The 25,703-nt window shown below is 40.1% G+C and overlaps 1 protein-coding gene across 3 annotated transcripts in view; it reads right to left on the reverse strand.

The window, feature by feature from the left end:
- The window catches only part of SEMA5A (semaphorin 5A), a 362,170-nt gene that overhangs the window by 17,969 nt on the left and 318,498 nt on the right, over nt 1–25,703 (reverse strand). For all 3 annotated transcript variants that reach the window (XM_081133220.1, XM_081133222.1, XM_081133221.1), the window contains exons 16-17: nt 21,790–21,937; nt 625–850 (exon numbers count right to left, since the gene is read on the reverse strand). In XM_081133220.1, coding sequence (XP_080989346.1) covers nt 625–850; nt 21,790–21,937 — 374 coding nt within the window. The remainder of the gene's footprint in view (nt 1–624; nt 851–21,789; nt 21,938–25,703) is intronic.

Genomic DNA, 25,703 nt, shown 5'->3' on the forward strand with positions numbered 1-25,703 from the left:
AGATGAAACTGATAGGAAGGATGAAAAAAGATGCAGAGATGCCCAGGCAGAGGGTGGACTTTCTGGTCTACCCTAGAGCTTACCCCATGCTATTAATATGTCATTGAAGGGATTTATACACATACAAGGGCCAAAGCAACTTCAAAGACTATTAAAGGGTTCTCACTTGCTGTGCTCTTAAAAATTCTTTTATATAAATAAACACAGAGATGCACTTCTGTTTTCTTTGTCCACTTTAGACATGAATGAAACAAAGCTTATTGCAAATCTTAGTGCCAAAAGAACTATGGAAGGTAACTGACCCTTCCGTAATATTTTCTGATACTAAATAAATCTCACACAAACTATTGCAGAGCTGCTATAAATTTAGTGTTCTTTTGAGAGTTGAATTTACAGGACCATCTCAATATGTAACTAAATTTTTATAGTAAGGCTGTTAACTATCAATTTGCTATGCAGCCGGTTCTGCTCTAGAGGGATCATTATTAGATTGTTACACCAATCTGATAAAGAAATAATAATAATCTAAAATCAACACCCTCTCCCCACTCTCCTATGAATGTAGAGAGGAGGTCACATGCCTGTCCATGGGAGTGGGACAGTCCCTAGGGAGTCCCTACTCACCATCCGTGGAGCAGCCGCTGGTCCCGTCGCTGGAGCAGTAGCGCATTTCGATCCTCTGTCTCCCCACTTCCAGCAGATTTGGATCAGGGAGGCGGGCTTTGCAAGTGTACCGAAATCGCTGCTCATAGTGGCCCCCGTTGTCAGAGATGTTGACAGGTGTCCAGGGTGTCCAGGGCGTGGTCTTCTTCAGCTCAGGGCAGGGGTTGGTATTGCAGGGCTGGTACTCCTGGGAGAGAAAACGTGGGGTGTGTGCTCAGCAAACGGCATGAATAGAGCCAGGGGTCTTGTTCCTAGTGCAAGGCAGGGCTCTCTAAAACTTCACATCTTAAGACACCCCTCAGCTGCTGTACGAGGTCTGAAACACATTTCTGTTAAATTAGGCATTTCAGAGAATATTCCGTTTTCAACTCAATTCCGAAAGGATCTGCACAATTTCTCCTGCATCAACAATGAAAATGAGACAATGAATGTAATTGTATGTGAATAAAAATCGTGATTCCCGTATAAATCATCTTCCTTTCACATAATAAGTAACCCAGAATGATCATTATTCCCATGTTAAATTTAGCTGTCTTCTTTGAAAGATTAAAGTTAAAATGATGGAACCATCACTTGTTTTTTTGGACCACAGTATGTTCAGTCTGTGATTAATGAATATTTTAAGCTCTGGAATCACAGATTCAGACTGATAGACTAGTAGTTATCCCAATGATAACACAATATATAATAACTTTTAGTGGACAAGAAGATTTCACAAGATTTCCCTGGTTAATACCTCAATGACATTTGTCGGTTTCTCCTTCCTTCCCTCACTACCAGCTACCTCCCTTGTACACAGGTTGGAAGGTCCTGGGAGCTGGGCAGAGAGATCTGAAGGTTGGCAAATGGGGCACAGTGAGTGTTGTGGGGTTGGAATTTAAGACTACAATTAAGAAGATCCATCTGAAGCACTAAAATATTTATTTGGTAAAATTTTTAAACAGCATGTCTCCGGGAATAGGGCCAAATACAAGGGGTACTGGGTTTGACTCTGGACAGAGCACAACAGCACAATTCCTCCATTTGACAACAAGGGATGTTTCATTAGAGGGAAAACCCACAACACACAATACACTCAATTATGGCCATACTTCTAAAATGATTTTTACCAGTGTTAAACATACATATAAAATAAGAGTTAAACTGCCCTCTAAGCTGTATTATGAAAAGAGGACTGTTCCATCCTTCCCCCATCAATTTTTAGTTAAACATTTTTATATTTATCCCACAGAGCTAACAAGAATTTTCCATCAGGCATTGTCCAGTCACTGAGCACTATGAAAATGAGGGTTTAGCTCTTAACTCCTTCCCCCCCTCCCTATGTCTTCAACACTGATGCAGACCCCCCATCTCCCGTCATCCTCACATGGTAAGGCTACACTTTTGGTTAGGTCAAAATCCAGTGTTTGCACTTAGCACTAGGGGAACACTATCCACACTTGAGTGGTGTAAACCATGATTGGTTTCTGTTTTTTTCCCCGTTCCCTTCCAATTTGAGTCAAGGGCTTCTCTGTTTTTGGGGGGTGGTTGTTTAGTTTCTATGAGCATATCACTAGTTCACCCCTCTCATGTATTCAGACACAATAAGAATTGTCTTTGTAAGTTTCTAGTTTGAAAAAATTATCACTTTAATATTTTATTAGTGAATTTCGAATAGGAGAGAAAGTAGCCATGTGTGTCCACAAGACCAGCTTTACCTGGATGTCTATTAAAATCATGATTTCGTCACTATTCTAATTATTCTAACTAGGTTTCTTTACTCATAATCCATTCTTTTTATTATTTTTACAAGGGACAATACTCCAGAGTTCTGCATGTTGGTGACATCAAAGGCTTTTAAGAGAAAGCATGTGAAGGGCTCATCGCTGCTTCTCCGATGTAATGCCCCCTTCACCTTTCCTTCCCTGGCCCACGGGTGCTGCTCATCTCCCCAACAACGCATCCTGGAAGACAGACGGCGGCATTTTCCTCTCTTTATAGCATCTTTTATTATGGCATCTTTTGGATGCTGCCATCTGAATGAAAAAATAGCCCCAATTCAGGCCATAAACCCAATCGTGTGAGAAGCTAGACAGGACACATATGAGCTCTCTCTATTTCACTCGAAATGGAAGCCACATGATGGGGATGCAATAAACCTTGTCTGGGATCTCCCAGGCCTGTCGTGTGGAGGCACTGCCATCCCCAGATTGAAAATGCCACATGCCACTGTCCTCCCCTTCCTGACTGCACCCGCCTGCTGGGCCACTGTCCAGCTCTCCTTGCTGAAATGAATGTAAAGCATATGCTGCTTATGGACCCCTGCTTAAAAAACGAGGGTCTTTAAGTAATAATAAGTTCGATATCACTTATAAAATCATATCATCCTACATCTTAACAAACAAATACAGAGGACATTTCCAATGATTCTTTAGCTTTAATCTTTTCTATGGAGATGAAGTTTTGTTTGTGAAATACATGAGTGACAAATATACTTTAAAGCTGGCTCATGTGCCTGAGTTGGCATCTGTGTGATGGTGACACGCTCAGCAGGCAGAGGTCACATGTGCCAGAGGTGGACACAGCTCAAGATGAAGGTCAATCCAGGCTCATTAGACCTAAACCTCAGATAACCAAGTCCGTTCTTTTGTTCATAACTCCTCATAGCACAGGTTTTAACACAATACACAGGACTTTCTCTTTTCAACTGCTTTTTGAGGTTTCATATGATCCAGTCACTTAAAATATCATATTATGAAATGCTGAGAATGATATGACCAATCTGTTTTATATCAATGACCAAAATTATGAAGCTATTCAAGTCAATGGTGAGCAATTATGACTTAACTGAGTCTGTTTGCTACAACTTACTGTTGAACTGTTGCTATAAGTCCCCACATTTGAATGAACTTGAGCAGCATTACACTTAATGTTACAGAAAGAAGTTATTTTAAAAGTAGTTTTAGGAAGATAATTACTATTACTTGCCACATAGGATTCTTAATATTCTGGTAGAAAATGTTAAGTAAGAATGGTTGCTGAAATTAATCCTACTTCTGGGGATATATATATATATATATATATATATATATATATATATATATATAAAACCAGGAGGTCATAGAGATATATGCACTCCCATATTCATTTCAGCACTGCTCACAATGGACAAGATATGGAAGCATCCTAAGTGTCCAACAATGGATGAATGGATAAAGAAGGTGTGGTTTATCTCACTAAAGTTAGAATAAAGTTTAAAAAACTAAAACTGATGCAAGAACAAAAAAAATAGTCAAGGAAAACAAATTTAAAAAATAGTTACGAAAGCAATTTCAAACAATTCTCCAAATATCTTCCCCAGTCTCTGTGTCAGTCAACAGTGATAAGACCATCCATTTAAAAGTTTAATCCCTTACCTCTCGGTCAAGTGCTACAGATGGGACTGGCTGTGTTCCTTCTCTCCTCCCTACTCTAACTGCCTCTTTTCTAAGTCAGGCCACCATCACCCATCACCGCAGGCTTGTTTCATACAGTCAAAGCCTGTATTATACTGGCTTAGTTGTCTAGTTATAGATTGCCTCTATTAATAAGCAGCAAGTTTGTCAAGAGCAAGAGCTCTGTCATATTTATTTCACATTACCAACCTTAAGTACAGTAACACATTTTTGGTGAACGGATAAACCATATTGATCAATTCACAAATAAGTCCATTCAAAGGGAATCTGCATAAAATTTGTGAACAAATTTTGATAGTTAAGTGGAGTCCCCCATTTTGCTGTTGATTTTTCCTTTAAAAAACTAAATCAAGATTCTGTGGTATTAGCATCAATATATAAAAATTAAGCAAAGGAAGAGAATGAAAAGCCCAGAAATAGGCCTGCATGTATGTGGCTTATTCATTTTTGATAAAGGTGCAGAGCCAATGCAGTGAAGACAGTAGAGTCTTTTCAGCAAATGGTGCCGGAACAACTGGATAACCGTATGCAATAACTTTGATCAATAACTTGCTTTATCAATGATAATAAACTCAAATGGATCACAAATGGACAATGCTTAGTACTATAAACCTACAAGAAAACAGGAGAACATCTTTGCGACCTTAAGTTAAGCAAAGGATTCCTAGATACAATGCCAGAAGGAAAAATAAGTTGAATTAATCAAAATCAGGAAGTTCTGCTCCAGAGACACTATTAAGAGAACGAAGGACAAACCACACACTGGGAGAGAATGTTTGCAAGTCATTTATCTGATAACAGACTCATATTCATTATATGTTTGAAAAATTAAAACTCAACTATTAACTTCCAAGTGTTATGAAGAGACATTTCATTGAAGAAGATATACAGATGGTAAAAAAGCACATGTTAAAATAATGATAAAGATTTTTTTTTTTTTTAAGTGAACTAAAACCACAAGTAAGTCACCACACACCTATTAGATATTAGAATGGCTACAATAAAACAAAACCCAAGGAACCATAACCTGACACTCCCGAATGCTGGTCAGCTTGCAGAGCGACAGGGAGTCACACCCTGCTGGTAGGGATGTAAAATTGCACAATCCCTTTGAAAACTATTTGACATTTTCTTTTTTTTCTTTTTTAATTTGTCTTTATTTTTTAAAGTATTACAGATGTCCCCTTTTCTCCCTCTACTGACCGCCCCGCTCCCCGCACCTCTCAGGCCTACCAGGTCTGTGCAGGGGGTCTACTCCCTTCATGTCCATAACCTAGTGCCTCAGATTTCTCATTGATAAATGGGCACAGAAAGAAACACATCATGATGATTTGGGAGTGTTAAACCAGGTAATGCATTTATAGTGATTATCAGAGAGCTTGGTATATGGGACATTGTTGGTCTGCACAGAGGCCTGGAAACAAAGATGGGTACAGAATACAAAAATATTAGTTCTCCAAAGTTGGTTGCTAGCAATCTCTCTCCAAAAAAAATTCAGATGGTCATAAGAACCCATAATTATCCTAGCAGGGTTACATATAGGAGAATGGATGTATCTAACTGGTGAAAAGAGTACCCAAGTTTCCATGTATATTATTTCATTCCCTCTATAATATAATCATCTAGTGAAAATTATCTTCTAAATGTGCCGTTATCTGAGTTTATATCAAACTGACTTTTTATCAGTTCTTATTCCTTAAATAATTAGCTAAGATTTCATGCCCTAAAAGATAGCAGTAAGAACATTTATGTAATCTAAAATCCCGATATCGTGTATGATGTATTTGGAACATTCATTGTTAAGGTCAAAGTCCTTCTGTCATTTCATTTCACCAGTAGGGAAACATTTGGAACTCTTGGGTGTTTTCTTGGCTCTCTAAGCTAGGATCCCATCATTTAATGGATTTGGGAAATGAAAAACATGTGTGTTTTATCAGCATCTTTCACAAGAAATTGCACTTTTTGCTCTTCTTTTGGCCAATTTACTGTGGGAAATTATGTTCTTCTTAAATAAAGATATTTAAACGACTTCCTTTTTATAATTCAAATTATTTAATTAGATTCCTATTACCTCATAAATGTTTCCTGCCAGAACTTATGGGTATTGACCTAAATATCTTAATTTAAACATATTTTTGAAATTAAAGTCAAAATACTATTGTCCAAATGACATTTTCAATTAACAAAAGTTATGAAAATGGAAGTATCATGTTATCCATCCATCCACTCAGTCATTTGTCCATTTTTCAATAATCATTGTTGGAGCATCTATACCTCTTCAGGGGATCTCAAATATTAATGATAAAAATAAGCACATGAAGTTCAAGGGAGACATGAACGTGCCATCAGCCCCACACCAACTATGTCTTATGGGAGTTAAGATGCTAGAAGGACTTGACCTTCAATAAGAGGGCACAGTAAGTGACACTGTGGTCAATCTCGTGAGTCACTCCTCTGGGATTCTCTATCTGAACGACCAGTTTCACACCAAGGTGCACTGTCCTCCTCAATCATGCATTGAAGGTGGGACACACCCACCAATCTAGTTGCCTGAGTAACCAATTCTGGAAAAATGATCCATGCCCTAGTTATAGAATGTCATTGTTAATAGAAAAAAAACAACCCCAAAAAACAAAAAACCCTAGTGCAACCTTAGCCACCTTAAAAAAAGTTTAAAGTCTTGATCAGAGAAAAGACCTGCTGCTTAAAATATATGCTGTTAAATTAGTTGAGTACCATCCTTATTTTTTTCTTAATACAGTCTTAAATACAGTTAAAAGTGCTTGTGCCCCAGTTTTACCCATGTTCCAAATGTATGCACAGGGTCCCTGCAATAATCCTAATGGAAAGAGTAAAGTATGAAGGTGGTGTGCTGAGAATTTGTGGCCACAACTGATAGCCAAGGTTAATCCCAAGGCCAAGGCCTGGGCGGGGTTCCCTGTCTGCCATCACCATTCTATTGGCTTGTCTCCAAAAGCTGGGAGAAACATTAACCAGAAGCCCTCTTCTCCCAACAAGAGATGTGTTTCCAACCTGAGGATAAAGGCTTTGTCTTTTCTTTGCAGAATCACCATCTTGATGGTAAGATAAATATATAATGGCTTTCATATGATTCTTCCCCAACAAACTATCACAAAAGCAAATATTCTGTCTAAATGAAGTGAAAACATCATAACACGGTAATTTTTCTATGACCGCTGTTGATGGATTTATTTCTAAGATTTATAGCCTTCTCTCTGAGAATTTAATTTTATGGCTTATTAATGTCTTGGGGTTATAATTAAATTCACTTATTACTGACAATACTATTGGTGCATTAGAATTTTTTCCCCCACAGCCTAAAAACATTTCTTACATCTGCTTGAATTTTTTTTTTTTAACCTAAGTTTGGGCCACAACTCTGCTACTTTCTTTGCCTCCACTTATCATGGTCCTCTCTCTACTTTCATCTATGTGATAGTTCAGAAAGCAGATGATTAAATTTATTAGAACAAGTATCAAAGAGAATAGTCAGACATCATAATGCTATCGAAGTCTTTGTCACAAAGGTGAACAGCAGAATCCCTGTCACTCACCTGCTTTCTGAGCTTGGCCCTGAGCCTGGCTGCCAGCATTAACATAGGGTGGGGCAAAAGTAGGTTTAAGTTGTGCATATGGAAAATAATACAATAATAAATAAATAATAATACAAGAATAAACTCTGTGTTCCTTGTACTCAAAATTCCCACCCTGTATGGCTGCTTTCCCACAAATGAGGTCTACAGTAGAATTAAAATATTCAAGATGTTGGAATCAAACTTCTAAGTTAAATATTTCTAGGTTTTAATATACTTAACATATGGCAATGATATAATAGGGTTTATCTAGAAGTTTCCCATAAAAATAAAAAAATGCCCAGATCAATGTTTAAAGACTGAGCTACATTACGAATTTTCATCTACTTAAATGTGATTAGAAAATAATTTCACTATAGATTCCTAAAATACAAAAAGGTGATTAAATAATGAAGTGGGCAAGCTTCTTCCAAATCCATATTTGGGTCACAGGCACATGCTGTTACAGCCGTTCCTTAGTTTTTAACTACATTAATTTTTGTTTCCACTACCACCACCATATAAATGCACTTCCATATATGAAAACATGGACACGGAATGGAGATCACTTATTTGGAAATCCATATATTAAGATTATCTACAAATGCAGCCACAAAGCTCTTGTTCGAGAATGTTGCCTCTTTCCATCAACAAGGCAAGGGCGTTTCTTATTCAAAGCCATCTTTCAGGCCTACAGAAAATGCCCCAGTTCACATATTTCGAATTCTGTACTGTGGATGACATTAAAATTCATTTTTCTCTTCTGGACACATTGCAAAAAATTAAAGCAAGAGTATTGACTGCTTTCTGCTTCAACTTCTATTCATTTAGCCAAAAAAATTCCATAAGGTGGCTGAGTAAAAGTGCCTGCTCTTCTAAAATATAACTCGAGTGTCTCTAAATTGCTTTATTTTCTTACAAATATTAGTCTATAAAATAAAACAGTAAGTGATATAAGGGTGACTGTAGACATCTAACTTTTTCTCTTACAATGTGATGGAAAAAGAGTTGTTTTCTTCTTTTAGACTGCCCCTCAGTAATAGAGGTTCTTTGTCTTTATTACACCATGAAATGCTCTACCCGTATCCAGACAGAACATTACAGTCGGGGGAGCGAGACGTGAGGTTTGTTCAAACAGGAGTTTACACGGGCAGGCAGGAACGGCCCCAGCAGCTAGACGCCTAAATATGTAACACCTAATTATAAAAAATATATATCATTCCATGAAATTCTAATCAAACTAGTACCCGAGAAGGCTCTAGTGAATGGTGGGTCACAGTGCCATCTAGAAGAACGCTGGGCGAATCAGTGTCTCTAATTGCATTTCCATGGCTCATGTTACCGGCAGAGTAAACCGGGAAGTGTTCAGCTTTCCAGATAACTCAGAAAATCGGATCAAAGGCCCTGTCTCAATCCCTCCCACCTTACAGCCTGCGTCCCGGGCATGAGGCGCTGCATGCTGTGGCTTCAGGCCTGCGCCTGTGCGGCTGCTGCCTTTCCTGCAATCTGCGAGCCATCTCCTAAATTTACCCGCGAACGCTGCCTCCTCCTTGGCGCCCCCACTGCCCCCTGGGCGGTGGCAGATGAGGGATGCAGCCCTGCAGTGACTGGTTTGCACGGGGCCCTCCTGAGACCGTGAGGTCCGTGCAGACAGCGGCTGCCAATGTCTTTGTTCGCCCCCTAGCCGGGCCCCGGACACTTGTCAGGTCTCACACTCCGCCAGCACCGGACCCCCGCACCTCCTCCAACGGGCGCCAGCGGGGTCCACGCATCAGAAACATGCCACGGTCTCGTGTGTGAATTTTGATAACTTTTCCTCAGTGGTGTTCAGAATCTTCGTAAGTACTGAATAACCGTTCAATCAGTAGACAGTGTACAAAGCGGTAAAGGTCAGGGGGCTAAGGTGCAAGTGGGGTGGAGGCCCGCGCACTGAGTGCCCGCAAGACCACCCGCGGGGCTCAGCACGGTGCTGCCTGCCCAGCACTGCTATGTGGATGCCACGCCAGATCCAGCCATCAGTCATTAAGTACCAGCGTCTGACCTTTCACACACGGTAAGAGCTGGCAGCAGTCCTGGGGTAAATCATTCCCATTCTTGACCTCATAACTCTTACTTCTTTGCCTCGCTATACTGAATTGGCTGCGGTCTCTGGTACAGCAGGGAACATTAGAGGGGCTGGGAGAAACCCTCAGCTCTTTCCTGACTGTAGTGAAAAGGCTTCTGATGCTCCACCACCTATTATGACGTCTGCTGTAATGCTTTAAGAGTAACCTTCAAAAGGTTAGAGACGCTCCCATCCACTCTGTTTGTTGACTTTTTTAAACTATTATGAATGAGTGTTGAGTTTTTATCAAACATTTATTCTGCATCTATTGAAATGCCTATGACATTCTTTCTCTCCTAATCTTCTTAATACAAAGTGTATTATTTACAAGATTCTCCACTTGACGATCATGTCATACTATGAATATGAACATATGAACATAAGTGAAATGTAAATATTATGTATAATTTTCATTTCTACTTAAATCCTAATGAATTAACGTTGCACAAGGTTGCACAATATACCCACTGCACAAAAGATCCTGGCAGTGGGGGGGTGAGGGCTGCAATTCTGCCGGCATCTTCTCCTAACTGCAAGCCTTGGCACGGGGCTGCCTGCACTTAGAGGAAGGGGCACTGTTCTATGCATAAAATCATGCTGGCTGTCTGCCAAGGCCTGAGCCTGTGGCATTGTGACCCGCAGAAGGAAAACTTGCTCAGATTCATACACAAAGGTACCTTACTGGTTAGCAGTGCTCCTGGATATTAACCATTTCTAATCCTCAGGGTCAACATCATTCACCAAACAACTCAACCACTGGACACATGAGCGTGGGGGAACTTGCTACAGAAAACCTCGCTTCAAAACAAATGTCCCTCTTGGTCTACTGCTCAGGCCCCCTGCTGTTCTATCCAGCTCTAACTTTTGATACTTGTCCCCTCTGTAAAAGGTGGCCATGAGAAAAGGCAGCCAAATGTTTGAGGGAGAGAGATACAAATAAAACTTAAAATGTTGAAGAACCGTCCTTTCTCTGCATGTGTTACTACAAAAATGATGATGATCATTTAGGGACTTCCTGAGCGAATGTTTGATCTCTGCCACTTGTCAGAATTTGTGATGGTTCTCCCTTAATTTGAATGCTGCCAAGGCATTTTATGTTATTCATTCAGCAGCTACTTTGTGCCAGTCACTGAGAAGCTGCTGAGGATGCAGTGATGAGCCACACAGACAGAGCGCCTGTACCTGGGCACTTCAAATCCCAGGGTGCACTCTGCAAATGTCCCCAAGTTGCTGGGGCACCTCATCTCTCTAGTGGAAAAGCATCCTCCAGCTTTCTCTAACTTCAGGCTCACCAATGATTTCATTTCACCCTGACAGTTAGGAGGACAAGATTAGCAATTCACAATGATGCCGAGCAAATTATGTGCCCTCCACTGAGATGTAAATAAAATGTCCACAAAGGGCAAGAATTGCAAAACTTTCTTGTGAGCACTCATCCTGTTGTAAATATTTATGTGGAAAATGTGTATTTTTAAACTTTATCACTTTTTTGGAAGTTAATTCAGATTCCTTTCAAGCAAATGAGGTAAAACCCAGTAATTTTATAGTAAACTCATAGCCACACCTACTCAGAGGCCTCTCCTATGCAAATATCAGCCTAAAAGCAACAAAAAGGAAGTTGTGAATCGTTTGAAGGAACAAGGTACAATGTTTACTGGGAAAGGCCTTATAACTCCCATTAATTATATTATTTTTTTGCAAAGATACAAGTAAAAGGTCAAGTGCCAGAATTTTAAAAGTTAACAATTTGGTTCAAGACAAAATGGGGTTTCTCTTGACCAGAATCCCCTCATGGTGTGACTCATGCCAATACCATGCTGTTTTGATTATTGTAGCTCTATAGCATAATTTGAAGTCACATAGTGTGATACCTCTGTTTTCACTCTTTTTTCTCAGGATTGCTGTGGCCATTTGATATGCTTTGTGGTTCCATACAAATCTGATGATTTTCTGCTCTATTTCTTTAAAAAATGACATTGGGATTTTGATGGGGATTGCATTAAGTCTGTTTATTGCTTTGGGTAGTATGGACATTTTAACTATGTTGATTCTTCCAGTTCATGAATAGAAAATATCTTTCCATTTCACTGTGTCTTTTTCAATCTCTTTTAATAATGCTTTGTAGTTTCAGTATATATGTCTTTCACATTCTTTGTTAAATATATTCCTAGGTATTCTATTCTATTTGTTGCAATTGCAAGATAATTTTTTTTTTTTCTTTCTCTGAAGTTTCATTGTTAGTATATAGGAATGCAGTGGATTTTTGTGTATTGATTTTGCATCCTGCAACTTAACTATATATGATTATTGTTTCTAATAGTTTTTTAGAGGAGTCTTTAGGGTTTTGTATATATCAGATAGCTTCCTTCAGAAAACCAACATGATTTTATCCCCCTGAAAGGGAAAAATAATTAAAAAGCATGCCGGAGCTTGCATGTTTGAAATCATGGATAGTGTTGCACCATGGAAGTATTAACCGACGAAAGTTAGCATATCTCCAATTATGTAACTGCAATTGCAAGTCGGTGAGAGCTGAATGACTATGCACCCTGCAGCCTGGTGCTCAAGACCTTTAGAAATGAAACAACTGATTTTCCAAATCTGTCTGGCCACATAATTTTACACATCCTCAAGTCACCCAAACGATGCCACTTAGGGCTCTCAGTGTGTACCTCACATCCTTTGATCCACACTCTCCACTCATGTTCCTTTGGCACAGAAGCTCCCACTCCCCTTTCAACTTGGCCAAATCCTGGCCACACCTCGTGGGTGGCCTTGACCCACCCAGCCACAGATAACCTCTCCCTCCTGCGGACTAGCTGTTTTCTCTTCCTTGCTCCACTGGCATTCCTAGCTTCTTCCTTACATTCTAGCCATTTGATTTATATTTTTTCTCTTAAGCTAGAAAGTCATGTCTCTGAGGTTAGGAGTTTTAGTGCCTGCATCTGTGCATCCTCTATAGTCCGTAGGACAGTTGTGTACACATAATAGGTATTCAGCATTTTTGGTGAACTAGGTACACAGGTGAAAAGATCTGAAAATTCTACAAAGACTAGGGGGAGAGACATGGACCAGTAACCGAAGTCACTGGGGATGTTTTTTCCTTCTATATGTAAAACTATTTAGAAATGAACAATGCCATAGGAGATCACACCAAGCATTAGACACATTAATTCTCAAAGAAGGCTCACGCAGCAGGCAGTTCTTTCCTTCCTTTCCCTTTCAGATGTCAGGGTCCTCGTACTAAATGGTATTAGCAGTTGCAAAAGGATAAGAGAAAGAAATCAATTTAAAAAGCTTCATAAGGGAAGCTGCCTGGAGAGCATCAGAGGGCTCCTCATGAGGCCTGGATTCCATCTGGTTGCTCCTCTATTTCTCTCACTCTCAGTTGAGAAGCTATGGCTCCTGTGCTTCTGGTTTCATGTGCGGAGCCTGAATCCGTTTATGAGTAGATTCCACAGCTTCCTTCTTGCAGTCCCTGCCCTCTCTCTCCCCCACAGGATGACACTAGAGCTCCTTGGAAGACTGCTCTTTAATCGCCTCAAACTGCGCGGTTTCATGGGACTAGGATGGACTGGAACAGATGTGGGAAATGTTTCACATCATGCAACGAGCAGGATGCCAAAGAGGAGGGTGTGAGATGTTACTTTCTCACGCAGCACGGCTTATAAAGTAATGCGAGAATGTGACATGGTCTGAGCCAATTCCAACTTTAAGTGTCTTTATTGCAACTCTTTCTTTCAAACCAGAACCTCATGAGATTCTGCAAGTCAAAGAGATCTAGAAAAAACATGCCGTGGAGTGAAAGGAAGAGACAACTGTTCTAAAGAATGTCTCTTTGGGGCACATCGTCGGACCACAGAGCAAAATAATTAGGCTTTTATTCTTTTCTGACAAATGTTGAAAGCTTCTAATTGTAGCACTGTGTTTCCATTCACAAAGATTATAATATCTAAGTGTAGCACGAGCTTCTTATATTCCCTCTTGTATTCACACAGAAGAGGTCTGAAGTAGACTAAGGCTCTTAGAAAATTCTAGGATTACTAAGAGGATTGCACTTGAGAAGAAAGAAACGATGGTATCTGTGAAAATATTCAATGTTTTTAAACCACTTTTTCATGCTCCAACATCTGTCACTTCCTTCTTTACTTAATTACAAGTTGCTTTGAAAATTATTATGTGCGTGAATTGTTTTAACAACTGAAATTATACATGTTCAATAATTTCATTGGAGGCACTCGTATGAAATAATAAAATGTGAAATGCAAATCTTAAGTAAAACACTAATTAAAACGTATCGTTGATGTAATTAAACACTTAGCTTACCTCTCCAAAAGGAAGAACTGCCTGCCATGAGCCAAACCAAAAGACATGTATAATGTGATAGAAGCTCATTTGAAAATCTTCTGGCTGCACCTGTATACATGTGAACTAATTCTACAACACGCCCCTCCATGCCATGTGGAAATTGGTATTAAAGTATATTGTGAACAACAGCACTTAAAATAAAAACAAGGCATTGAACAAAGTGATACACAGACCAATTCCATTCAAGCTCCTCAAGTGAGGACTCTGTCCTCAGTTCTAAGTACGCACCGTGATTCCCTTACTCCCCCTGCCATCCACAAGGCCCATCAGGGGCGAGAAGCTTAATCTTAATACTTATTAAACAATGACGGAGTGATATGGGTAAAAAATCAAGATGCTCAGGTTCTGGTTATGTCAGCGTGAGCTCAGGCAAACATCGTCCCAGACTGTGATGTATGCAGATCTTGCAAGCCTGAGTAAACCAAAGGCAGACCACCCCACAGCAGCACAATCAATTAAGTAAATGACACAGCCTTCCTTAAAGGGATGTCTCACCAGGTTTTGTTTGCTTGCATATTTCCTTGATTTTAGAGGGTTTTAGAGCTGATGCAATGCTGGCTTCTCTAACATGGTACCTATAATGGGTCAGCTCCCTGCTTCTCTCCACCTTCTCTGTAGGTTGGCTGAGCAGTTACTACCAATGTGGAGCCACAGGTCTCAGATTGGGATGGCCGAGTCGGAGAATGTTCTCACACAGTCACAGCCCAAGCTGCTGTAATGCATGATAACGCCTGGAAACATAGCTCCAGCCTGTGCAGTGTGGTGCTGGACTGAAATAGGATTTTTAAAAATTGGAGGGGAGACAGAAGTACCCAAAGAAGGAAATCAATGAAAGAGCTCCAACTTGATGCTGCAAATTTCCCCTTCACCGCCCACAGGAAGCCCTTGTCTTCCAGTGAGAGACACAGCATCTTAGCACATCATGGAAAAGCCAATTTGCCTGGATAACCAAATTGCTTTTTAAAAATTAAGACTGCCTTCTCCTTAATTGTAGTGGCAAATGCTCAGCGCAACTAGAAGCAGACAAGGTGAGCTACCGAAATTGACCAAAATAAGTGCCCAATTTAGCAGGGACATCAAATCAACCAGACGACTGAAGGAACATTCTCTATGGATAGATAATCCATGATTAGCCCAATAGTGTCAGCAGGGCTACAGTTAAAGATGGAAGATGCATTTAGAAAAGAATATTCTCTGACTGTGTTTGGAGGAACATCTACTAAGGCTTTTTAAATTTAGAAAGCCATATTTAATTATTCATTTTGTAGCAGTTAAAAATCTGGCATAATTTAAAACAGAGACCTGGGGTTGCCTCTTTTAAATAATGACAACTGGGCACTTGTTATGCCTTTAAAAAATTCATTTGTTCTGTGGATACTATGTATTCATGTAGACCTACAAAAGATTTTTAAACTCATGGCCATTTAGTGGAAATTGTTATAAGTAAGAATACTGACTTGGTGTTTCCCTAAGTACATTTAGGTGTTTTAGTGTCAGGTATAGGAAAAGCTTTATCAGGGAAGCTATTGGTAAACTGTAAAAGAAAAATCTTTCTCTGTGTCTCACTTAAGTCACTTTTATAGCATAAGACCTCTATTCATGACAGCGTCTCCTTTCAATTAACTTTGCAATTACTGTATTGGAATTATTATAGGCAGAAACAAGCCTGTTATTTTGTAGAACCACAGAAATCTGTGCAACAGACTCTTAAAACTGTATAAATAAAACATTTTTGTGAAATCCTCCAGACCTCCATATCAATTGCAATTTCCAAGATTGCAGATAATTCATATGTTCTAGAGACAGGCTTTTGATGGATTAATTCCTATAATCCATCATTTTTCTTTCCTCTCCCTCTGCATCATGCATCATTCTTAAACTTGATTGCCAGACTTCCAGTGCTGAATTTCAGAAAACTTACACTTTTGTGGCTACCCGCTGGACCACTTGATTTTATGAACTGATATTAATTCTTCCAAGATAATCAAGCTTCTTTTAACAAAATGTGACATTTTTTACTCTGAACATCTTTAATAACTGAAGTTCATTCTTTTTGACATATAACAAAAAGAAAGCAAATTTTCATTCCCACACTTATGAAGGTATCATAGCAAGGTTCAGCCAGGGAGGCCAATCCTTTCCCAGGCAGAAGAATATTTGGAAATATAAGCAAATGCATTTTACAAGCACAGTGCCCTGGAAGAGCTCATACTGTGACATTCTTCATGAAGATCAAGGTCCTTTGTTGAGCTCTGCTGGTAATGGATCACATGAAAGTTTTAGATCGTCGCCAACAGATACAGCAATTAAGGAAGAGCATGCCTTTCATTGTCGGTTGTGAAGTGGCATTTGAGAGGCAGCTTCCATAGCCGGGAAGGAAAGGAGAAAGTAGACACCTCAAGAAGTAGCCCACGCAAGGAGCCCGGCAAGAGGCCAGCATGTGGGACTGAGCTCTCAGGGTACTGTTAGGGGCAGCAAGTAAATGCGGGGAAGTGGATCTTGGCCCAAAGTGAAATAATAACACTTTTAACTAACCACATAATTTAGTGAGAAACTGGCAAGGTTCAAGTACCTGGCGTCTAGCATATGCTGGGCTTATATTGTATAAAGGCAACAAAAGGAAATAAAACTCATTGCACAAGTTGCACAAGCAGAGAACTTCCTAGGTACCTGCGCACAGAAATGTGTCCCTTCTCCATGGCAAGACCATGGGGCTCGAGAAAACCAGTCTGGAACTGAAGAAACACTAACTATGAATAAAAAAGAAATGGAGAGCCAGAGCTAGTATGCAGCCAATGTAAAAACTACTTGTTCAGCTTTAAAAACTTTCATTCCTCACAGTTTATATTTCCTCTATATGTTATGCAGAAATGAGATGCCAGCTGTCCCATCTGAATAGAAGTAGGTGTCATTGCAAGAAGCTGCGATTTTCTTAAAGAAATTTTAATACTAAAATAATAATAATAATAATAATAATAATAATAATAATAAAGGGGGCATCAGAGATCACTTTATCAATTTCAGAGGAAAGGAAATGAGTCTTTCTAATAACTGCTCTTTGAATCCATCTGGCTTTGTGGGTGTGGGATATTAGCTACTGACGGTCAATCTCACAGTTCTTGCCCCAGTGTTTTCTGAGGAAGCTACAGTATCCTGGACCTTTAAGGACCTTAGGGGGAGAAGACCTGGCTATGGGGTCTTGCTCTGCTAGCCACAGAGTTTTAGGTATGTAACTAGTTTTCTCTGGGCCCTGATTTTCTTGTTTGGAAAATCAGGAATGCATGAGATGACATTTCTAAAATATTTTGCAATCTCCAATGTCCTGCACAAACTGAGGTATTCTGTAACACTGTCATTATTTTTATACATCTTAACCTATTTAAACTTCCAATTGCCAGGTTTCACTTGCTCTTAAATTTATCCATAGTGACATAAACAATTTTTAGTACGTTATGTCAACTCTGATTTAACCTCCATAGAATCCCTTTGACAACGTGTATTGAATTTAATATCTTTCTCCTTGACCTTTCCGGGCCTTCTGTGGTCTGGATCTTTTGTAGGAATTAGGTGTCTCTCCTATGCTGCCTGTTGATATCATATATCATAGTTTTTGGTCAATGGTTTTACACTGTGTGTGATATTTCAGTCATAAATATGGGGCTGGGGCTGGCAATACCGAGTCTGTTTCTGTTTTGGAATGACCTTTGCTGTATCTGACACGGTTTCAACTCTATTCTTTCACACATCCGCTAAGCCTTTGAGAAAATCTTGAGTTACATTAACCTCAGAAGCAATCCTATTTATATAACATAACATTTTACGTCTTTTTCCCTTTCATGTGTTGTAATGTTCAGGCTAAACCAAATTAAACTTGTTAGGAGTTTATCTTTGATTAATTTCCATGCTCATAACAGTCTCATGGTTGGCTGAGAACACATGATCACAACAGTATGAAAATCGAGGTGCTAATGAATGAGAGAACTGCTTTCCAAAGACAGTAAAGTTCCTCTTTCTTTTAAGAAACACTTAGTAGTCAATAAGAATAAATAAAATAAAGACCTATCATTTATTACTTAACACTGAGCACAAAAGTTATGCAAATGGAGTCTTGTCATTAAATTCTATTTGTGCCCAGGGATCCAGATCTCAAAGGCTGGCCCAGCCACCTACTAACAACTTATTACTGGCCAAGCTCATTAATCTTTCTCAAGTTGAGTTTTCCCACCCCCAAGTAGAAGTAATAATGTAAAAAGTGTCAATCCCTAGCAGGTGTACAGGAAGCATAAACATAATAAATTTTAATTGCTCTTAGTAGAGTGTATGGTATACAGTAGGTCTTGATAAAAGTTAAGTATTTTGCTATATAACACAAGATTTCAATGTAAACTGAAACAGGATAACACAAAGATAACAGGCCTAAATAATAACTAAAGTACACTCAATTACAGTTTTTTATGCAGTGCCAGGATATGTAAGACTTGATCTAACAATTACCATTACGTTTCTAGATATTATCAAAACAATGTCAAATGTAATTAATATAAAATAATATTTATATTTAATATAAAACATCAATATAAAGTATTAATTTTAAAATAATTTTAAATAAAATATAAAATGTCAGTTGTCCTTATTGTAATATCATTCAAGAATAGAACTTTCCTCCCCTGAAATGGTGTGTTGATGCCAATAATGCAAAATGATGCAGCCACTAGGGAAAATAATATGGAGCTTCCTCAAGACATTAAAAAAGGATCTGCCATATGAACCAGCAAGGTCATTTCTGCATATTTATCCAAAAGAAATGAAATCAGGATCTTGAGGAGATATCAAGATTTGGCACTTAAAGAGCAGAATTTCACACACAAAACAAATAGCTCTCAATGAGGGTCCTTAACTGTCCGAACTGAACCTCTGTTACTGATGTTTAAATAAAGTCTTGGAGATTTGTTCAGACAGGACATACAAGTTTCACAGGTGAAACTTGGAAAATCTTTTTGTAAAATTTGTTCTAAAATGTCAGAGCAAGAAAAGATTCACAAGTACACTGTTCATACTTGAACTTGAAATCAACTCTTTCTCTATAAGCTGCTGTAACACTCAAGAAATTTAAGTTCTTTTACTTTCCACAAACATGTCCTTTACTATATAAATAACATTTCATTAGCATGCTACCATTTTTAATAAGCTGGAAAGGCTGGAAAGGTAAGACGTTAGCCAGAACCTCACGCCTTCACCAAATATGACACTTAAGCAGTTATGGGAGGGAGGGAGCTGTCACAACCTTCTTAGGGGAGACTGAGACTCAGAAATATCAGCCGACCTGTCATCCAGTGAGATACTTACTGACAAGCAGATAATCAACTTCATGACTCTAAAATCAATGTTACTTATACTTACAGCTACAATCTTGACAAACACCTCCATTAAAAGGAAGCATACTTTGTGGCCAAAACTTTATAAATTCCAGCTAGAATGCAAAGATCAACATATCACTTTAAATCGCTATTATTTAATTGATCAGGTACATTTTCTAAGCAATCCAAAGAAACCAAGCCCTTCCCTCACCCTGCTTATGTTCCCCAATGGGCTTGGGCTGGCGTTCCTGCCTTCGAGGAGATAGACACTGGGATAAATAGGAAAAGCCAAGTGGGAAGGAAAATAAAGTTTGTGCTTCGACCATAAAAGAGTAGATTGTGTCATTGTGCCAAAACAACGCCTTCCTGGCAGTACACAGCCAACAGAGTAACTTTGGTGGGAAATATAAATGAATGAATGAATTAACTAATTAATTAATTACTGAAGAACTGACATTAGGCTCACTGAAGATCTGCATGAAATTTCTCTGGATTTGAAAATTTGTGTTATATTTTTCTCATAAACCATAATTCTGTGAACTTGGACACAAATAAAGCAATAAGTACATTAACATTTTTGGAAAACACTCAATTTTCACATTTATACCCAGGTATATCTCACACACACATGCACACACCATCCAGTGACTACATTGAAGATATGCTACACTTTCCTTAATATAATTTTTCTTTCATTAAACTGTTCTAAATGGAATTATTGAAGTGAATGTGCAATAAGAAAATGAATGACTTGAAATTTTTTGAGTTGTTTATATTGCAAAGTTTTAGAAACTAAATTGCAAGATCAGCTCTGGTCTGCATCCCTGTGGTTTCCCAGCAGACAGGACACAGCCTGATAAGGGCATGAAGATCCCAGGCTCTGGTGCCAAGCCTCTGGGAACAGGAAATGATATATTTCAGCAAAGAATAGAGCTACCACATTTGAACTGTTTTCCAAGAACAAGAGAATGTTCACAGATTTACCCTTTATGTATTAATACATAATTTTAAATATCAGCATCTGAATTATCAATAAACATATCATCGCAAATTGGACACTAAGATCTTTCATGGTTGACATTTAGTTGGGGCTGACCTGGAAAGAAGTGCCTCTGTAATCGGTAATAGCTTCTATTAAAGCTACTGCAGCACCTGCCAGTGCAGAGGAAAGAAATCTAATTGCCAGGCCCAGGAACAGAGGTCTCCTTGGGTTGGAGTATATCTGACAAAGCGCCTCATAACCTTATTCCTCTCTCCGAATTTCCCAAAGCTGTCTGGGGTGCGTGGGTTTTGCTTCTCACAAAAACAAGCTTTACAGCAGCACAGAAGCATCGCTCAGCATCTCAGCTAAGGGACCAGATTGCTGCAAAAACCACCTGGGAAGATCAGCCCGCAGGGATGCCCAGCCAGACCTTTTCATGTTGAACGTTTCCCAAATGCCCCCACCATCTCAGCATCCACTCTGGAGTGTCAGCCCCAAGGGATGGCAAATGAAGTCCAAGCCCAGCAGCCTTCAGGGCCCAGTCACCCCGACAGATGGTGCAGGAGGAGCAGCAACAGGGCTTTGGGAAGGTGCTCGTGTGAGGGGAATTTTATTTGAGAGTTTAAAGTGTTAAAAGAAATATGACCTGCTCAGGCAGAAGAGAAACAAAACCATGAGTTATCTTTCATTCCCTCTGAATTGGCACCTTTGGGCTCTGACGATGATCCCACAGAGTTTGTCACTCCTCAGGGTCCTGGGTTCACCCTGCACTCTACACCTCAGTGTGAGTTCAGTATAAGGACCTCATCTCCTGTCCCCAAACCAAATATACTGACCAGAGTCAAGCAGGAGGAAGCTATTGTCATGGCTCAGAAATGGGGACTGAAAAACTCCTGCGGCGGCCTATCCCATCTGAGAATATTTAATTCAGGAAGCTTCCAGGATGCTCTGAATTTCCAGTATTCCCTGCAAACATTCTCATTTACCAGAGGAGCCTGTCTGACTCACAGCATCTAGTGCGTGCAGAGCCCCTAGTGCCTGGACATGTCATGTGTACAGGGCATTCAGTGTCTACAGAACATCTAGTGTCTATTGCGAATTTAATGTCTGCAGAATATCTAGTGCGTACCAAGCATCCACTGTCGGGTCATTTAGTATTTGTGGGGCACTAAGCGCTTGCGTGTATCTTGTGTGTTCGGGGCACTGGGGCATGAAAACATCCAGTGTGTGCCGGCTCTGCTGCCCCGGGTCGAGGCTGTGGGCTGGGCATGAGGGGGGCTCTACTCACCACATTGCAGCCCACGCAGTCAGGCCCGTTCTCGCAAGTCCTGCGGCGAGCTTGAATGCCGCCACCGCACTGGGCGGTGCACCGCTCCCAAGGACCCCAGCCTGTCCAGAACACATGCGGGGGGCACAGCAGATGCTCGTTGCAGTATCTGTAATGGGGAAACCAAGACGAAAAGCAACCTGCTTAGTGTAACGTGAGGCCCCAGGCCTTCCGGGCTCCGTCCCTGCACCAGATGCTGGACACATGGGCATGCTCGGTGTGGAGGGGCGTTTGCATTTGAAGTGGTTGCTCAGTAAAGGGGGCAGATGTGGCGCTGGCCATGCCGTGTGTGCACAGACAATGGGATGCACGGGAGACAATGAAGAAAATGCTAAACTCACAATGCAGAATGGATCTTCCTGTGCAGCCAATTAAAGGAGACACAAACAAAACAAAACCCTTCAAATAGACACCCAAAAATGAGAACACATAGAAAATACCTAGGTAGGGCATTTATCTTCTAAACACAAACATTGAAAGATAAAGCAGGTTATGAATATAGAATCAGCCCAAGTGTATTTGGATTTCATTTCTCATCCATGAAGCAAATAAGGCTCATACTCCTATTATATAATCAGTTAAAGAAAAGTTAGAGCCTGATTTAAGCATAAAGCTTCATGCTATATATTGCATAGGTTACTGCATTTTAAAATTTATTTACACACACCTAGAATGATGTCCAACCTTAATTTAAGACTACTTGTTATCCAAAAAGAGCTGAATTGCTATTTACAAATACTGGTCCTATTTTTATGATGGAATGTACCTCTATAATTCTACATACACATTCATATTGCCGATTTTTAGCCAATATACAAGGGTTTCTTAAGCTGCATATGATGGAGCAAGTACCAGCCAGGAGAATCTAGATTGCAATAATCGAAGAGAGACAGTCCAAGTCAGCCAGACATGGTGGTGGTGGCGGGAGGAGAGGAAGGGATGCACACGGGGCTCGGCAGAGTGAGAGTAAGATACAGCACCTGCGTGAAGGTACAGGAAAAGTGGCAGACAGCAGGGTCAGCAGTCAGCCTCTCAAGTGAAAATGGGAGGCATGCTTACTTCCCAGGAGACAGCGTTGCTAGGTCCTGGCAGAAGAAACCTCCAGAAAGACAAGAACCAATCCGGCAAAGGGTTTAGTTTCTCTAAATTTTCACACAAAAGGGTAGCCAACGGGCCCTGGCCAGTGTGGCCAGTGTTGGTTGGGTGTCATCCTGTGCACCACGAGGTCACAGGTTTGCTTTTCAGCCAAGGGCACATCCACAGGTTGCAGGTTTGATCCCCAGGAGAGGGCGTGTAGGAGGCAGCTGACAGGTGTGCTCTCACATCAATGTTTCTCTCTCTCTCCCTCTCCCTTCTTCTCTCTCTAAAAATAAATAAAATATTCTTAAAAATAAAAAAAGAATAGCCAATGGAACCGAAGAGTCATCACTCTTCTTTCATCTTTTCCACTTTTGAGGCAAAAAGAAACATTGGGTTTCCCTCTTTAAGAAGTCACATACAGTCTCCCAGAGCCCTGGTTCTCAGAGCTCAGGGTCAAGGACATAGAAGGGAAGGACCTTCTAATGAAGAGAGTGTGTGACCTCTAGACAAAAGAGGTACAACAGATTAAAGGAATATTGTATCCTATTAAAGATACAATAGATTAAAGGAATATGACCCTAGGAAGCCCGTGCAAATGTGTAGAGTTACAATAAGTAAAGGAACCTGGCTGCTTAGAGATTACTAACATATGTGTTAGTGCATGGACTGTTCCAAGAGGAAATTGCCGTTTATTTTAAGAACATATTTGGGAGCAGTAAGTCAAGAAAACTCAGAACATCAGAACTCTCAGCATGTAACTCAAAATCTCCACGTGCAGCTTCTCTCAATGAGAAGTAGATAACCACCTCCTCCTTCCACGCCGATCCACCAACATTTAAAAGGGATGGAGATCCTAGAGGCCTTGGCCCTAATTTCAGCTTTCAAAAACACGAACAAACAATAAAAGAGTAGGGAGAGCAAAGGAAATATAAGACCATTGACTTTTAATAAGAAGCACAAAGCTGAGCTACCATTTCCCCATAGAAAAATGAATCATAGTGTACAAAACTTTCTCACATTTGCCTGTAGCAGGCCACCTTTGAGAATGCCCCGTGTGTGGTTACAGCTAAAAATCCATTTCAGGAGAACCTGAAAACTGCATGGAGCACAGAACTTTCAACCAGTGTTACTCAGTCCCACATCTGGCTGTATTTGAAGGTAGACCACAACGTGGTCTTCCTTTTCTTTCTCTTCTCCCTCTACAGTGGTCCCAGGAGAAAAGCTACGCCATGGTTTTGTGACTGTGTCACCCTCTGCCAGGGAGGTAAGAAGGAAAGCAACATTCGTAGGCTCTCTCTGTCCTGTTATGTCTGGGTTTTTATTCACAAATCCAGCAGAGAGAGCCTGCTTAGTGGCAAAGCCCTTGCAAGCCCCTACCTCTGATTTTTTGCCATTTCAAGGAAAAAGTGCCCCCCTGGTCTCTTGACTCCCACCCCAACTAACACATGCTCCAAAGAGACGCACCTTGTTAAACTACTCTTTCTTTGTCACAAACAAAAGTGGAAATTGAAGGTTAGTTATCCTGGAAACTCTGCTTGTTCAAGGAATTTTATTAATGGATCAGATACCTGCACAGTGGGCCAGCTGTTGGGTCCTCATCGCACTAGTTCTCTACACGCAGCTGGCTTTTACCAAATAACATATTTTTGAAATTTTATGGGCTCTCTTGGATCTCTAGCATCTTAAATCACTGACGGTCACAGATGCATTTCATTATGCATTAAAAATTAAGATTTTAATTTTGCCCATGACTGCTCATTCTCATTTTGCATTTAAAAGTTAATTAATAACCCAGCAATATTTCTCCATAAATTAACCATTTTCCCACAAACTTAGTCTCTGGGAAAAGAAATGCTTTTCATAAACTCATACAGACTAGATTCTCAACACTGTATCATGTTTCTTTTCATATTTCTTTATGCTATAAGTTGTGTTCTGTTCTGGTTAGGTCCACGGCAGCTTCTCACTACAACCTGTGTTAGCTGGAATCAATCGGAGCCCCGTCAGAACTATTTTCAACTTGGTCTCTCTAAGTGATTGTCCCTTTGCTGAACCACACTGAAATAATGGTATCTTTTGTGGCACCAGAGGATGAATCTTTATATACATTGTGTCCACCATCCTTTTTATTTTTACCCCAAGAAAAAGGTAAGAGAACCCAGTAGGGGAGAGAAATGACTTGCAAAGAGCTCACTAAGGATTAAGTAAAAACATGAAGACAAAGAATAATCATATTATTCACGAAGACAAAGAATAATCTTATAATAACCCCCATTTAATCCTTTCATTCTTAACTCTAACCTGGCGCCCATGATCCTCACCTCCTGGAATTCACACCTGTATAATCCCCTCCCGTTCAGTGTTGGGGAACCTGTGACTTGCTCCTAACTAATAGAATACGGCAAAAATTATAGGACATCACTTCCATGCTTATGTTACATAAGATTGTAATGTTTTTATTTCAGGAAAACTCTCCTGTGCTGGCTTTGAGTTAGGTTGGAAAGGCTCAGGTGGCAAGGAATCGAGAGCAGCATCTAACAGCTTCAGTCCAACAGCACACAAGGAACCAAATGCTGCCAACAGCCATGGGATTTGGGAAGCAGACCCTTCTCCAGTCGAGCTTCAGATGAGACCACAGCCATGGTCGACTCCTTGGATGCAGCCTTATGAGATCCTGAAGCTAAGGATGCAGGTAAATTGTGTCCAGGCTACAAACCCACAGAAACTGTGATCTAATAACCATGTGGGGTTTAGGCAGCTGAGTTTGTGGTAATATTATTATATAATAACTAGTA

The sequence above is a fragment of the Miniopterus schreibersii genome (assembly GCF_964146895.1).
Source record: "Miniopterus schreibersii genome assembly, chromosome: 3".
In the NCBI taxonomy this organism is placed as follows: Eukaryota; Metazoa; Chordata; class Mammalia; order Chiroptera; family Miniopteridae; genus Miniopterus; species Miniopterus schreibersii.